This window comes from Saimiri boliviensis, chromosome 2 (genome assembly GCF_048565385.1).
Source record: "Saimiri boliviensis isolate mSaiBol1 chromosome 2, mSaiBol1.pri, whole genome shotgun sequence".
NCBI classification, from domain to species: Eukaryota; Metazoa; Chordata; class Mammalia; order Primates; family Cebidae; genus Saimiri; species Saimiri boliviensis.
The window spans coordinates 112,148,288-112,162,879 of record NC_133450.1 but is presented as its reverse complement, the minus strand read 5'-3'; the positions used below and the strand labels follow the sequence as shown (position 1 = coordinate 112,162,879).

At 59.1% G+C, this 14,592-nt stretch overlaps 1 protein-coding gene across 1 annotated transcript in view; it reads right to left on the bottom strand.

Annotated features, from left to right (window-relative positions):
- Nucleotides 1-14,592, bottom strand: part of SPTBN5 (spectrin beta, non-erythrocytic 5) — a 46,326-nt gene that overhangs the window by 10,857 nt on the left and 20,877 nt on the right. Inside the window, 21 exon segments of the mRNA XM_074389931.1 lie at nt 2,340-2,512; nt 3,170-3,247; nt 3,483-3,671; nt 3,887-4,049; nt 4,277-4,398; nt 4,512-4,625; nt 5,452-5,566; nt 5,656-5,771; nt 7,574-7,669; nt 7,795-7,986; nt 8,094-8,243; nt 8,698-8,865; nt 9,277-9,381; nt 9,830-9,979; nt 10,154-10,357; nt 11,544-11,723; nt 11,945-12,055; nt 12,157-12,271; nt 13,059-13,201; nt 13,460-13,595; nt 13,972-14,129. Of these exon segments, the coding sequence (XP_074246032.1) occupies nt 2,340-2,512; nt 3,170-3,247; nt 3,483-3,671; nt 3,887-4,049; nt 4,277-4,398; nt 4,512-4,625; nt 5,452-5,566; nt 5,656-5,771; nt 7,574-7,669; nt 7,795-7,986; nt 8,094-8,243; nt 8,698-8,865; nt 9,277-9,381; nt 9,830-9,979; nt 10,154-10,357; nt 11,544-11,723; nt 11,945-12,055; nt 12,157-12,271; nt 13,059-13,201; nt 13,460-13,595; nt 13,972-14,129 (2,978 nt within the window).

The following is a 14,592-nucleotide window of genomic DNA, read 5'->3' as shown; positions in this document are numbered from 1 at the left end:
GAGGTGAGGCTTCCGCATATTGGCCAGTCTGGTCTCAAACTCCTCACCTCAAATGATCCACCCACCTTGCCCTCCCTAAGTGCTGGGATTACAGCTGTGAGCCACCACGCCCAGCCTGTACCCTCAAGTTTTTATGTTGAAGGTCTAACCCCAGAACCGGATTTAGAGACAGGGTCTTTGAAAGAAGCAATTAAGAGAAAACAAGGTCCTATGTGTGGGTCCTAATCCAATGTGACCTGATGTGTCCTTATGAGAGGACGCTGCTGGGGCAGACACAGGCGCAGGGGCAAGGAGGCTCTGCCAGAACAGGGAGGCCTCCAAGGAAGCCCACCGCTGACACCTGGACCGTGGCCCTCCAGCCTCCAGGATCATGAGAAGAAAAGTGTTTATTCCAGGGCTCCCAGCCTCTGGGCCACAGGCCAGCACCAGTCCTCGGCCTGTTAGAAACCGGCCGCACAGAAGAGTGGCAGAGCATGAGCACCTGAGCGCCATCTCCTGTTGGATCCGCTGGCATCAGATTCTCACGGGAGCTGGAACCCTGCTGTGAACTGCGCACACAGGGGATCTAGGCTGCCGGCTCCTTATGAGAATCTAATGCCCGATGATCTGACAGATAACAGTTTCATCCCGAAACCACCTCCCATCCCCTGGGAAAAACTGTCTCCCACAAAACAGGTCCCTGGTGCCAAAAAGGTTGGGAATTGCTGGTTTATCCACCACACCTAGTTGTTGGTATTTTGGAACAGCTGTCTGAGCAGACTAACACAGTGTCTAAACCCCTTTTTTGATCATGCATTGGTATTAGCAATAGTAATAACTGTTTTTGAGATGGAGTCTCACTCTGTTGCCCGGGCTGGAGTGCAATGGCAAGATGTCAGCCTACTGCAACCTCCGCCTTCCAGGTTCAGGTGATTCTGCTGCCTCAGCCTCCTGAGTAGCTGGGACTACAGGCAACCGCCACCACGCCCAGCTGATTTTTATATTTTTAGTAGAGACGAGATTTTACCAGGTTGGCCAGGCTGGTCTTTAACTCCTGACCTCAGGTGATCCAACTGCCTTAGCCTCCCAAAGTGCTGGGATTACAGGCGTGAGCCACCACGCGCCCGGCAGCAAGAATTTTTAAAGCAGCGCCTCCCAATATATATATGTAATACCTAACATTTATATAATATTAAATAATGTATGTACTATATATGTACCTCTGCCAATATCATGTACATTGCCATATGCACGAAAATAGAAATTGAGATCTATAAAGTAAATAGAAGATCTAATATCCCTCCTACCCACCCCACCCCTGAGGATCTCTCACACCTGAGGGTCCACACACTCCTGCCCATGCTGGTATGAGTTTAAATCTCACTGCTAAAGGGCGTAGTGGGTGGGGAGAGGCTGAACTGAACAGAAACATGCTCCTGCAGAAGGTCAGAAGCTGGGGGCGGGGTGCGAGTCAGGTGCTGGGGGCAGCGGAGCCTGCCAGGAACCACCTATGGTGACTGGGGGAGGGGGCGGTGACAGACCAGCAAAGCAGTGATTGCATTCTGTTAATTCAAAGACCTCCACAAGTACCCAGGTGCAGTCCACCTGCAAGAACAGAGAGAGGGTGGCCCGGCCACTGCCAGGATAGCAGCACAAGGAGCCTCGGCATTTGTAGGTGCTGGCAGCTGTGCTGGGAAGGACCAAAGCCCTCACCAGTCTGGGATCTGGCTTTTGACCGTATCTGCCTTGCTCTAAATGTCTGAGGAGCTGGATGAAGCAGCCAAACCCGATGAGATTTTACAGGGGAAAATGCAGAGCTGGGGTCTCATGGGCCACGGGGTCACACGTATCTGTGCCTAAACTTCTGTTAGATAACCTAAGACTTCTGCCACCCTGCCTGTGGGGCCTGTACCGTGCTTTCAACCTTGTCACAGCACTTAGGGCCAGGATGCGAGGCTCAGATGCCGTCAGGAGGAAATTGCCTAAGTCCCACCATTAGTGGGCAGCACAGGAACTCAGGACTACCACCCTGGAAGGCCCATGCTCGACCACTGAGCCCTGCTACTTCCTGTTTCACCAGACATTTTCCTCTCTTCTCCTAGCATAAGTCTCTGTGTAAACTCCCTTTATCACAACTAAATGTAAAAGGAAGTGGGATTTTCCACGTGGTGTTTCATGTCCATAACAGGAAGACACACTGCAGGATCAGGAGCTCTGGGGACCCCTGGCATCTGACTTCAGTCCTTGGAAAAGGCTGGTGAGGCTGGATCAAGCAGTGGAAGATGGGAAGGGAAAAACCAGGATGCCAGATGCCTGCACCAGCCTGCCCACAGCAACCCTCACCCCAGAGCCAGCACTACCTTAGGAGCATGGCCTGGCACCTGCCCAGGGCACTCTGGGCCTCAGGGTGCCCACCCTGCTGCAGGCTGCGGGCCGTGGCCTCCAGAGCACTGATCTTTCCCGCCTGCGCCTCCAAGTCTCGCTCCAGCATCTTGTGCTTCCACAGAAGAGGCTCCACGGGGGCCAAGGGGTCCTGGTGGGAGCAAGGGACCCAATACTGTCCACGGGACTGCCCACTCCCATCCCAGGCTACCTGCCTTCCCACCTAAAGCCATCCTACCAAATGCTCATCCACAGAGCGGCTGCTCGACCCAAACACATCCCTCACATGGCTCAAGGCCATTTCAAGATTGAGGACAGTGATTTCCAGCCAGGGGAGGCTTTGGGATAGGGATTAAGAGCCAGAATCTCCGGGGCCAGCAGAGCTTTTTCACGAAAGGTGAACACTCATTCCTCTGTGCTCCCTGGAGGACGAGGTTAGTCCCCAGTTATCCTCTGATGCCTCCTCCGAGTTATACTTGTCTGCTACAGGGTTGGGGCACTGGTGGGAAAAGTGACCCTTTAGGCATTTGGGAAGTGATGGAGGCAGGGGCGAGTTGGCAGGAATGGGCCAGGCCCACACAAGCACTCTTGAAGCTCTTTAGTGTTCGTGGTGAAGCCTGTCCACAGCTGCATGGCAACTGCTCCAGATGATGGGTAAGTAACCGCCCAGTGACGGACGTGGCCCATGGAGGGGAGATGCCCCAGAAGGGATCCCTGGCCTGGGGAGCTCAGGCAGCACCGGCTGGTTTGATCCCTAACACTCTTCTTGTAAGTCCCCCCTTCCTGACCATTCCTGCCGGGCACCTACCCGCAGAACCTCACTGCCTGGGGCGTCTTCCTTGCTGCAAAGCCAACGTTCCATCTTCTCCACAGAGCTTATAAACAGCTGGGAATGAAGGAAAAGGCAAGAGACAGTCGGCAGAGGATATGGCCACAGAGGAGCGACCCTTCCAGTGGCACAGGTTGGGGAACCAGGTGCCTGGCAGGCGGGAATGCTGAGCGGTGGGGGAGTCCCGGTACAGTACTCTCCTCCAGCCTTAGCCCTGGCCAGGGGCTGTGGGGTCAAGGCAGGTCCTGTTGGGCGGGGGCAAGATGTAGGCTGGGGATGGGACTGTGCCTGCCTGTAGCTCCAGTGTCTGCTGCAGCTGCTGCTGGTGTTCCTGCCAGGCCCCTTCCAGGCTGCTCAGCTCCTGTTCTAAGCCAGCTAGGGCCTGGCGAATGTCAGGGGTAGACGGGTGCCCCGCTGTGAGTAGCCGCTGCCCAGTGCTGCGGGCCAGGCTGACGCTGTCTGTCCAGGACTCCAGCTCGGCCTGGAACGGGACTGGGCTCAGATCACTGGAGGCTGGAAGCAGCCCAGCAGGCAGGAGGAGAGGTGGGGAGGCAGCTGAGGGGTGGGAGGCTGGAGGATGCTGGCCGAGGGGGACACTCAGGAGGCCCAAGAGCAAGCGGGGATGAGAGGAAAGGGAGGGTGGTGCTGAGAAGAAAAGGAGGGCCCGGGAGAGGCTTGGGCCAGCTGCCCGTTCACCTTGTGCTCCTGGTGCTCTTCTAACATTCGCCGGGCTTCCACAGGGCTGCGAGGAGTGGGGCTCACATCCATCTGAGTCCGCAGCCTCTGGGCACCGACCAGCAATTTCTGCAGCGTTGCCTGGAGTTTCTGAGCTTGGTGCAAGGCATCCAGCGCCTCCCTCCTGCCCACAGCGCTTATGAGCTAGTCCCCAGGCTTCAAGCCCCTCTCCCCCATGCCCACTGGTGTCTTCTGTCCCTTAGTCCCCTCAACCATGGGAGGGCCCACCGGCTGGGAGTTACTGGACAGACAGTACAGTTATTTGAAAGGTGGAGAAGGAATCCTAGGGGAGCACGGGGACTGAAATGCTGGGGCATGGGTCAGCGAGGACAAGACCTGCAGGGTTCATACCGCTTCTGGGCCCCGCTCTGGAGCTGCCACCAGCTGTTGGTCATCTCCTGCTGCCTGTGCCTGAGGCCATGGGCTGCCTTGGGGCTTCTCTGGCAGAGGAGGCCCACCTCATGCTCTAGGGACTGTGGGGAAAGCTGGGGTCAGAGACTGGGCCAGGGGAGCCCTGGCAGCCCTGCTTCCGTCCAGGTTCCCAGTGAGGAGGTGGCCTGGGCGCAGCTCCACCCCAGCTGCGTACCTCCACCTGGGTCTGGATGGGGTGAATTTCCCGCTCCAGCTCCTCATGTTTCCGCAGCAGCCTCTGCATGCTCTCCAGATCCTTCCCACAGTCCAGGGCCTGGATCAACGCATCCTGGGGGAGGGGCACAGCAAGTCACCTGCTGGGCCTTTGCTTCAGCTCCTCCTTCCTGGCAAAGGGCCGGGCTAGGGCCAATGGCCTCTGTGTGCACATCAAGCACACGGCGTGATTCCCTACCGGTTACCACAGTGGGGCCCAAGCAGGGCCCTGGCTTTGGGGGCCAGGGGTCCCTTCCTTATTTGAGGGGATCATTCAGAGGCTCAACCCTAGGTTTGGAGTCTCCTCTGAGCTAAGAGCCTCATATGTGGGCCGCTTCCTTGTACAATCTGATTTGACTCTCATCCCTTGAGGGGTGAGAAAGAAAACGGAGCAAGGATGGGCAGACAGGCCTGTGCCATCATCTGAAGCAGGAGCCAGCAGAGTAAACAGCCAGGCGTGCCCAGCACAGGCCGCACCCGTTTCACAGGAGAGCTTCATAGACCGGGTTCTAACTGCCTGATTCCCGCCCGGGTCTCTGTGGTTGCGAACACAGTCCCAGGGCAAACTCCCTGAAGGTTTGGGCTGCCTCAGGGATGGGAGGAAGCAGAGAGGGTGCTTTCTGGCCTCTGGACCTGTGTTGTGTCTGGGGACCAGGTTCCGGGGAGAAAGGAAACAGGGAAGCCCCTTCTGAGCTTGCAACGGGCACTTCTATGTTCCTGAGTTGATCCGAGGGCCAGCCCATCAGATTCCCCTGGTGCAGCCCTGGTAGGACCTACCTCCGAGTACCCAGCTGAACAGGAGAGGTAGGTGAGGGGCAAGATGGACGGGAGACTCTAGGCAGCACCCCTCCCCTGACTGCATTTGCTCACAGCCCCCTCCAGGACCCCTTTACACCATGTACCTTCTCCCGAATCCTCTCGGTGACATTGTCCAGCTCTTGGGACAAGGTGTGTATCTCCAGGGCCCCTTCGAGCTGCTGCTGGTACCGGAGCAGGCTGCCTTGGAAACTTGCCCACCTGGCCGAGGGGTAGCATTGTCACGTGGAGCCTGAGGGGCCTCTCCACCCCTCTCCCAGCCCCTCGGTTCTCCCCAGCCTGGGACTGGCCTGTTGTTGAGCTGGCTTCGCCGCTGGCAGATGATCTTGACTTCCTCAGGGTCCCGGTTCTTGAGTTGGAGTGACAAGTCACTGATGGTCCTGATGCGGGCATCACCCACTGTGTCCTATAGGGGAGGTGCGGGTGAGGACACTGGCACCCCTCCCCCACGAGCCCCTTCTTCCCACCTCAGCAGGCACTGGGAGCATATCTGTGCCCCAAAGCATGAGGAGAAGCGTATTTGGGCGGTGGGAGAAACTGTCTCCTGCCTCCTCTACAGTGGCAGGTGCCTGAGGTCACCCCATCCAGGCGAATTGAGCAAGATCAGCCTGGAGCCTGGAGCCCCAGAGCCATCTTTAAGCCCAGGAAACGGAATCCCTGGGTCGGGGACCACGTAGGAGGGTAGAGTGGGAACATGCTAACAGAAACTCTTTTTTAAATTTGAGACGGAGTCTCACTCTGTCACCCAGGCTGGAGTGTAGTGGTGCAATCTCAGCTCACTGCAACCACCACCTCCCCAATTCTCCTGCCTCAGCCTTGTGAACAGCTGGCACTACAGGTACCCACCAACAAGCCTGGCTAATTTTTGGTAGAGATGGGGTTTTACCATGTTGGCCAGACTAGTCTTGAATTCCTGACCTCAAGTGATCTGCCCACCTTGGTCTCTCAAAGTGCTGGGATTACAGGTGTGAGCCATTGTGACCACCCACAGACACTTTTAAAATGAAATTCAGCTTCTTGGATAAAGAAAAGCAAAGGGAGGCTGTGGAATGGAACCTGAGCTTTGGCTTCCTGGGGTTTGAGTGTCCCTGCCCCAGGACTCTCCTGAGCTGAGGCTGCTGCTGCTTGGACACTGGGCAGGGCTTAAAGGTGCACAGGGAGGGGTCTGCCGGGGGTCTGCCACCGGGTGTGACTGCAGGCCTCCTGCCTATGGCATCTGCGGAGCTTGTTTAAATTTCCACAGCACTTTTCTATGAAGGGCCTCATGTGAAGTAGACAGGGAAGAACATTCCTTTCCTTTTATAGATGCCTGAGCAGAGCTCAGAGGCTAACGTGGCTCCTTCGTGGCAGAGCTAGGATTTAAGCCCCACTCCTTTAAAGTCTAGCTCTCTTCCTACTATGGCATCCGGTACAGCATCTATGAAATTCTATCATCAGCAAGGGATGTCCTACGTTTAAGCACTGCTGCCTTTTAAAAAGTTACACATCTACACCGGGGGACAGGATTAGTACATTTGGTCTTTAACACCTGGTTGTGAATACATTGCCAATATTTTCCCCCTGTATACCACATAAGAGATGTTTGGTGCCTGTGTGCGTGTGTGCGTGCGTGCGTGTGTGTGTGTGTGTGTGTGTAAGGGGGCGGGGCGGGTGGGGGGTGATGAGGAGACACTGAGATGCTGAAACAGTCACACTGAAGGCGGGTGCCGATTATCCACCACATCCAGGCATATGTTCTATCTTTTGAAGATTTTTGAAATAATTATAGATGCACAGGAAATAGCAGAAGTCACGCAGAGAGGTCCACATGCCCTTCCCCCACCTTCCCTTACAGTAGATCCTATTCAACATTACAACCAGGAAGCAGACGTTCGTATAATACTATCGACTGGACCAGACTTCATTCCAGTTGTATCAGTTTTTCAAGTATGCATCTGTGCGTGGCAGGGGACACAGGTCTATGCAGGTTAGACACAGGTCGATCACAGCTAGAGATCCACATACCTGCCACCGCACACACACGTGCTCCCTTACCTCCGAGATGGGTGCTACCCGCATTCCAAAGAGGAAGGAGCGAAGGTGAGATGAGGGATCCTGCCCCACGGCATGGGAAGAGCAGGTGTGGAGCACATGCCCTTTCCCTGCTCTCAACTGGATTTACAGTGAGGGATGCGTGGTCAACCTCTACCCCAGCGGGGGCCCCCTCACCCCAGCAGAAGCTCCTCGGAACTCGTGGAGGCGCCTTCGGAGCTGCAGGCAGTGCTCGAGGTCCTGGCCCAGGTCGCCAACACTCACCATCACCTCCTGCGAAGGCCCAGGGTGCGCTGTGAGCGCCCGCTCACACCCCTGGCACCCAGTGCTGGGGCTTCCTCCTGTCAAGGGAGGGCTCCCTCCCCCATCTCTCAGCCCAGGCCCGGCTGGGGCTACACCTTCTCCTGGATCCAGGCCTCTGCGAAGTCCACTCCCTGCAGGAACTCCAGAAACTTCTGCCTGTCCTCCAGCTCCTGGCCTCTGAGGGCCACCGCCTGCCTCAGGTCTTCCCACTGCTTCCGCAGCCCCTGCAGCCGCTGGGAGACCTCTCCCGCTCGAGGGTGGCTCTGTGCCAGGAGATCCTCACCCTTCTAGAGGGAGAGAGGGGACACAGGACCTTGTCTGCTGCCCTTCCTAAGACCTCATCCCTCGGCCACACTTCGGGGCAGGCAGGGAGCTGAGGGCCCCTAGTTGTCACCTTGCCAACAGAGATCAAGACCTCCTCGTGGGCCCGGACTTCAGCCTCAAAGGCCTGGTGTCTCAGCAGGGGCTTCAGCTTCTCTCTCAGGTCCCCAGGAGGGATGGGCTCCTTCAGCCGCTGGGCCTGCACCTGGATCCAGTCCTCTGCCTGGTGGGGGTGGGGTGGGGCATGAACACCACATGCTACGCGGCGGGCCCCAGGCCTAACCCCCAGTCATATCTAGGGGGCTGGCTTCAGGGGTGGGGTGGGGTGGGGTGGGCAGCTCCTTGTCAATGAGCACTCAAGGGTCCAGCTGGGGAAGACGTGCTGCAGGTAGCAGCCGGATCTCACTGTTGGAGATATGGCCCCTACTCCTGGGACCCTCCGCTGCTCTGCTCCCTTCCCCACCTCTCTTTGCCCTGACCCTGCTAGTGCTCTGGATGCTGGTGGGGTCTCCACACAAAGCAGCTTAGATCTCATGTTCTGGGCTCCGGCACAGCCTCTGGGAAGCCATCCACTCCCGGCACCTGTTTCTGCATCACAGCATCATGGTGCATAAAGCCAGCTGAAGCTGTCAGCTGTGTTCCCCTTCGAAGGCCCGGGGCTGGGGGTGCCCTCTGACCTGGGTTGCTGCCTGGGTGAAGCCGGCCATCAGCAGCGAGGCTCGCAGGGCATGTCCCCGGCTCTCCGCCAGCTCCTTCACTCTGGCCCGGCGCTGCAGCACGGCGGGAAGTGGGTCCTGCCCCCGGGGGCCCCGGAGAGCCTTCAGCCGCTCACGAAGGGCTGCCTCCTGTGGGGCAGGGTCACAGCTGCTGCTCTCCCACCTTGGGCTGCGGCAGGGCCTGGTCCACAGGGCTCACAGTCCTTTCTTCGGGGGCACCGGAGCCCTTACCTCAGCCCCGCATGACTGAGGGCTGTCTGAGCCTCCCAGCTACAGGCCAGACCCGGCTGCTCCCCAAAGACCACGTGTTGTGGATGGAGTGGAATAACCCCTCCGGGTCCCTGCAGCATGGCCCGTCTCACCCTGGGCCCTCTTCTTGAGCCACCCATACAACTTGCTCAGTCAACGCCAACCAGGCCCCCAGCCTCGCAGGCTCCTCAGCACTGCCTCCAGGAACGCACTAAGTGCCCCGAGACTCCCTTCAGGACTCTCTCCCGACCCCCAGACTCTGACCACGCCCAGGCCTCCGGCGTTCATTACCTTCTTGTCCTGGGCAGTCAGAACCTTCAGGAAGACATTGTGCTTTCGAATCAACTGCTCTACCTCTTCCACTGAGCTCCCCAAGGGACTGGCTTTCAGGGAGACCTGGATTCACAGAAAAGTCAAAGAGGGCTTTGACTTTTCACTTTCCAGCCAGCCCACCCCTCCAGCCGCAGCCTGTGCTGGGCTGGACCCATGGGCACTCTGGGCATAGCAGGGCCTTGGGAGTGCCCACTGAGCTTGGGCATAGAGCTGTATGAACACTGGGAGCCCAGGTTGGGAGGTGGTGATGCCTCATCCTGTGCACCGTGTGGGGAGTGTGACCAGCCTCTGGCCAACTTCCTGTGGGCTCAGTCTGGGGTAGGGACTGGGAGTATTGGTGGAGGCCCAGAGGCCTTAGCGCTCTACGCTGGCCACCTGGGAGGACTTGTGCACAGCTGCCCCGTATTAGAGAAAAAGCCAGAGAGGCAGAAGGAAGGGACTGAGCAGAGCAAGGAATGGAGAGGAGGGGCAGGAGGCTGTGCGGAGGGTGATGGTTGGTGGGGGGACCTGCCTCCTGGGCCCTGAGGATCTCCTCCAGGTGGCCACACTCTCTGAGGAACAGCTGCTCCTGCTGCTCGGCCTGCAGCCTCTCTTGCTTCCGTGCCCAGCCCTGGAACACCTGATCTCGCTGATCCTGCAGGGCTCGAAGCCCTTCCTGGACCTGGGGATGGAAACACGAGGAGCCTCAGCTGGGGAGGGTGATGAGAGTGAGGTTGGGGCTGCATTCCGAGGGAGGCCCCTGAGGAAGCCAGCATGGCACAGGATGGGGCACCAGGTGGCCAGGCACAGGCCAGGTCAGCTAGGGTAGGTGGGGGCACCAGGAGAGAGGGCCCACCTCCTTGGCGGGTGTCCCTGCGGCCAGGAGTGCCTGCTGACCCAGCTGGGTGGCACGCTGCCACAGCTTCTCCCGGGCCTCCAGCTCTGCCCGGAGCCACTGGTGGGCACTGAGCTTCAGGGGGGCACTGCTGGGCTCCGGCGAGCTCTCCTCCACCTGCAGGTCCTGCCGCACGCGGGCTGCCCAGGAAGTGTAGTCACGCACCTGATCCCATGGACACGGAGGGAGAGCCGGGTGAGGGCTAGGCTGGGCAGCTGGACACCAGGCGCTGAGGCAACTGGAGCCCACCCGAGTCCACTCACACAACCCGAGCCGACCTGGTTAGGGCCTCGGGTGAGACAAGTGTGGCCCTTTGTTACCTGGTTTCTCTGTTCTCATCCAACCCGATCCTCCCAGGGCCACCCTTTGCTCGCGCTGCCCCTGTTGCTTAGAAGCTCTGCCTCGTGCCTTCCCGCCTCTACAGAGCTCACCTGGATGAGGCCACGAGAAAGCGAGCAGATTGGCAGCTGGCAGGATCAGCCCCATCAAGACTGCTTGATGGGGACAGAAAGCTCACCTGCTCATCAAGGGCCAAGGTTGCCTTTGCCTGGTGAAGCCTTCCCTGGTATTTGACATCTCACTGTTCTCCTCGTTCTCTGAATTACTGATTTAATCCTTACAGACTGGCTTTGGCTGATTTGTGTAGCACCACACAAGATTGGAGCTGGAGGGACTTTAGGCCCTTGTCCAAGTATCTCATTGCATAGACGAAGGAAGGGTAAATGGCACGGAGTCGTGTAAACTCTAAGTGCTTGACAAACCTAGGGTTAGTGCCTTGCTCAAGCTCACACTGCCAGCAAGCAGACAGTTGGGTCCCCAAACTCAAGCCTTTTTGCAGTGTCGTACTTTGGGCCTTCTGGTCTGCCTGGATCCAGGACGTGGGGATACCTGGGACAGCCCATGGCCAGTACCCACTGTCCCAGTCTGATTCTCTGGGTATTGGGTTCATCTCCCCAGGAAGGCCTCCACGAGGGCTTCAGTTCCGCTTTCCATAGCTTCTGTATTACCCTCCTCTCTCTACAGATGTTGAATAGGTGCTGGCTGATCCCAAGGTCACTGTCTAACATCTGGGTCTTCAGTGATGAGCTCTCTGGGCCGTTCATCCTCCCATCCCTGGCTGGGACCCTGCATGACTGCCCTGCCACTCACCTTGCTGGCACTGACCCAAACCCTAAGGTGTCACTGCTACGCCCATGTGCTCAGCCCCTGACCAGCCAGGCTGACCTCTAGAGTGCTATGCTCTCCCTCCCAAGTCCATGCTTGTTCTCCGCCCGCAGCTGCAGGGCCTCATGCGTACATGCCCATGGGTAGTGCAGCGCACACATGCCACCCAAGGGGCAGGAGCCCTCACCGCTGAGCGGAAGCGGGCCAGGAGACGAGCACGCTCCAGCTGGGCCCTGCGCTGCTTCATGCGTCGCTGCAGCACTGCCCATGCCTGCGTCACAGCTTGCTGCCTCTGCTGCACGGCATGGGTCTGAGGCCCCGGACACAGCTTCTGCACCCTGCCTGCAGTCTCCAGCAGCTCCTGCAGCTGTGGGAGGGGCAGGGAACACAGAAGGAAGGGTTGTGTCTCCTGACTATCCCACAGATGTATCCCCTGCCTGGGAGCTCCAGCCCCCTTGGGCCACGTCTTGCCATGCACAGTAGGCCCAGGGGAGGACTATGGGACAGTGGAAAATACAGAGGCACAGGAGGGCCACCCTGAGGGGGTGGGCAGGGGCCTGGGTGGGAGAGGCGGCCAGGGGGGCTCACCTGCCGCTCAGTGCCCGTGAGTTCTCTCTCTAGCCCCTGGTGGCTCCTAATTTGGGCCTCCAGCCCACGCAGGTCTCTTGCCACTTTGTTGGGGAGGCTCGTGGCTTTCTCCTGAGGAGAGGAGATGCCGAGGAGCTCAGGGAGGGAGGGCGGACACAGCCCGGGGCATATCTCCTTGTAGAAAGGATCCCTTCCTCCCCTCCGGCTCACACCTGGACCTGGGTGAGGACTTCCAAGAGATCTCTGTGAACTCTGAGGGCGGTCTCAGCATCTCGGAGCAGGCGGCCTCGGGCCTGGGTCAGCTCCCACAGCTCCGACCAGGCGGCCCTGCCCGCGGCGTGTGGAAGACCAGCAGGGGTCAGCCGCTGGGCCACCTCATTCCTCCCTCTCGCTGGGGGTCAGCCCCCTCCTCTCGGGGTATATCAGGACTTGCCCAACGCTCCCGCTTCTTAAAACCTCCTGCCCGTGGCCCTGCCTACACACCTTCTTCCCGGGAGCCTGTCTTCTAGCTTTACCATGAATTCAGTGCTTTGCTAATGTAATGCTCGGCACGGAATGGTGTCTGTGCTCTGCAATAGGCTTTACGTCTTGTGCTTTGATTCATAGTAGGCCACCCAGATTGCGATTACAAATGCTCTGTGGGCAGAGGCCACCTCTCTGTTCCTTGCTCACTCTGCAAACTCACCGAGCTCCTAAGGCTTCTGCCAAGCCAGGCTCTGGGCTACAGGTTATGAGCAAGTCATGACCTTGCCTCAAAGCTCATGGGCTGGGAGTGAATCCCAATCAGCTGACTGGACTACGAGGAACAAGAGGAGGCATGGGCTGTCCCGAGTGAGCACTGAAGCTGGGGCAGCTGAGGGGAAGGCCCTGGCGCCCAGCCCCAGCATCTTCCCACAGCGCCTGCTCTGAGTCCCAGGAGCCTCACCTCCCTTGGCAGACCGGAGCCTGTGGTGGGCTCAGCTTCTCTGGAGCGAGGCCCCTCTGCGGAGCGCTGTGGGCAGCCAGGACCAGTGCGACCCTCACAGTATGCCATCCTCCCTTACCATCACTCTGGGTCCTACCTGCTCAGCTCCCTCCCCCACACCCCGGGCTGGCCTGGCCCCTGGGCACTCACTGCAGATCCTGCTGCCTCTGACGGGCCACAGGGCTGGCGTACCCACGTTCCAGCAGGCTCTCCGCCAGCAGCCTGCAGGCTGCCACCCGCTGGCCGCCTGTCTCCACTTGGCGCTGAAACTTTGCAAACTTGGTGCAGAGGTGCTGAGAAGTGGGGGTGGGTGACCGGGTGGCCCCCGGCTGGTTAGGCGGCAAGCAGCCTGAGAATCGAGGCACTTCAGTGCCCAACTGGGGGATGTGGGCTTGGACGGATGACGTCTGCCCGCTCCACTCAGGAGGCCCCCACCTCAGCCAGGGCTCACCGCTCTGCCACCACCTTTTCCCTCAGCTCACCAGGGCCAGCCTCCCCGCCCCACAGGCTGTGCCCCAGGACACCCTCCTTGCCCCTGGCCCTCTTCTCACCAGGGTGTGCTCGGGGTCCTCCCCCAGACTCTCCCAGCCTTTGGCTGCCTGCTTCTGGCTGGCCAGCCAGCTCTGCAGGTCCTTGGCCTCCCTCAGGAACTCGTGTAGCTTCAGGGTCCCCTCCAGCTCCTGGTTCCTGTGGTGACAGCCCGTGGTTCCCCGGAAGTAAGTAGCCCACCCCCCAGGGGCCAGCCGGGCCAGCCAGAAGGGCTGACCTGAAGAATGGGGTTACTCATGGTCTCTGTCCCAGCCTGCGTCTCGGGATTCAGGGAGAAGCAGACACAGAAGGGTGAGAATAGGGGCAGAGGAGGGCGGGGATGTCGGGAGATGGACAGCGGGGTGTTGTGGGCCTCACTGAAGGCTTTATGGAGAGGCGAGCAACACACACCCCCTCCCAACGCATCCCTACAGCTGGGGGTCATGGATTTTGCTCGACTTAGGGCCATGGTGTGGGAACACTGAGCTGTGGCTGGGCCCCCTGCACCCACTGCTGAGGGGTACAGTGCCCTCACCGTGTGGCCGCCAACTCCTGCAGCGCCCGCAGCTGCTCCCGGAGCCTCTCCTGCACCACGCGCTGCTGCTCAGGGGCTTCAGGGCCAGTGAGGGTTTGAGCCCTCTGCTCAAGCTCCTCCATAGAGCTCCAGTGAACAGCTAGCTCCTCCTGTAGGGCCTGTGATGCACAAGGACCCACACCAGGCTCAGCCTGGGTGACTCATCCACCCATCTGTCTGCTGGGTTGACACCCATGCAGTCACCAAGCCTCATCCATTCACCCACCCCTCACAGACCCATCCATCTACTTCAGCTCATGCACCCGCCCGGCCAGCATCCATCCACCCATGACTGATGGAGTCAGTATTTATTGTTCCATAAAATGAACACCTGGTCTGTGCCCACTGAGGGCTCATTGTTTAGCAGGGAAAGGTGGATGCTGGCTAATCTGGGCCAAGGAAGGGAGGGCACAGGAGGGATTAGACTGGACCCCATCATCCATGTGTGTAAGAGAGGCAGAGTTAAGCAAGCTGTCCAGTATAGCGGGGCATGGGTGCTCTGCGAGGCCAAGGCCGCGGGCTTTTAGGACGGGCTCTCTGTAGCTCCTGCCTCGGAGCACACACAAACTGGGGCTGTGCGGA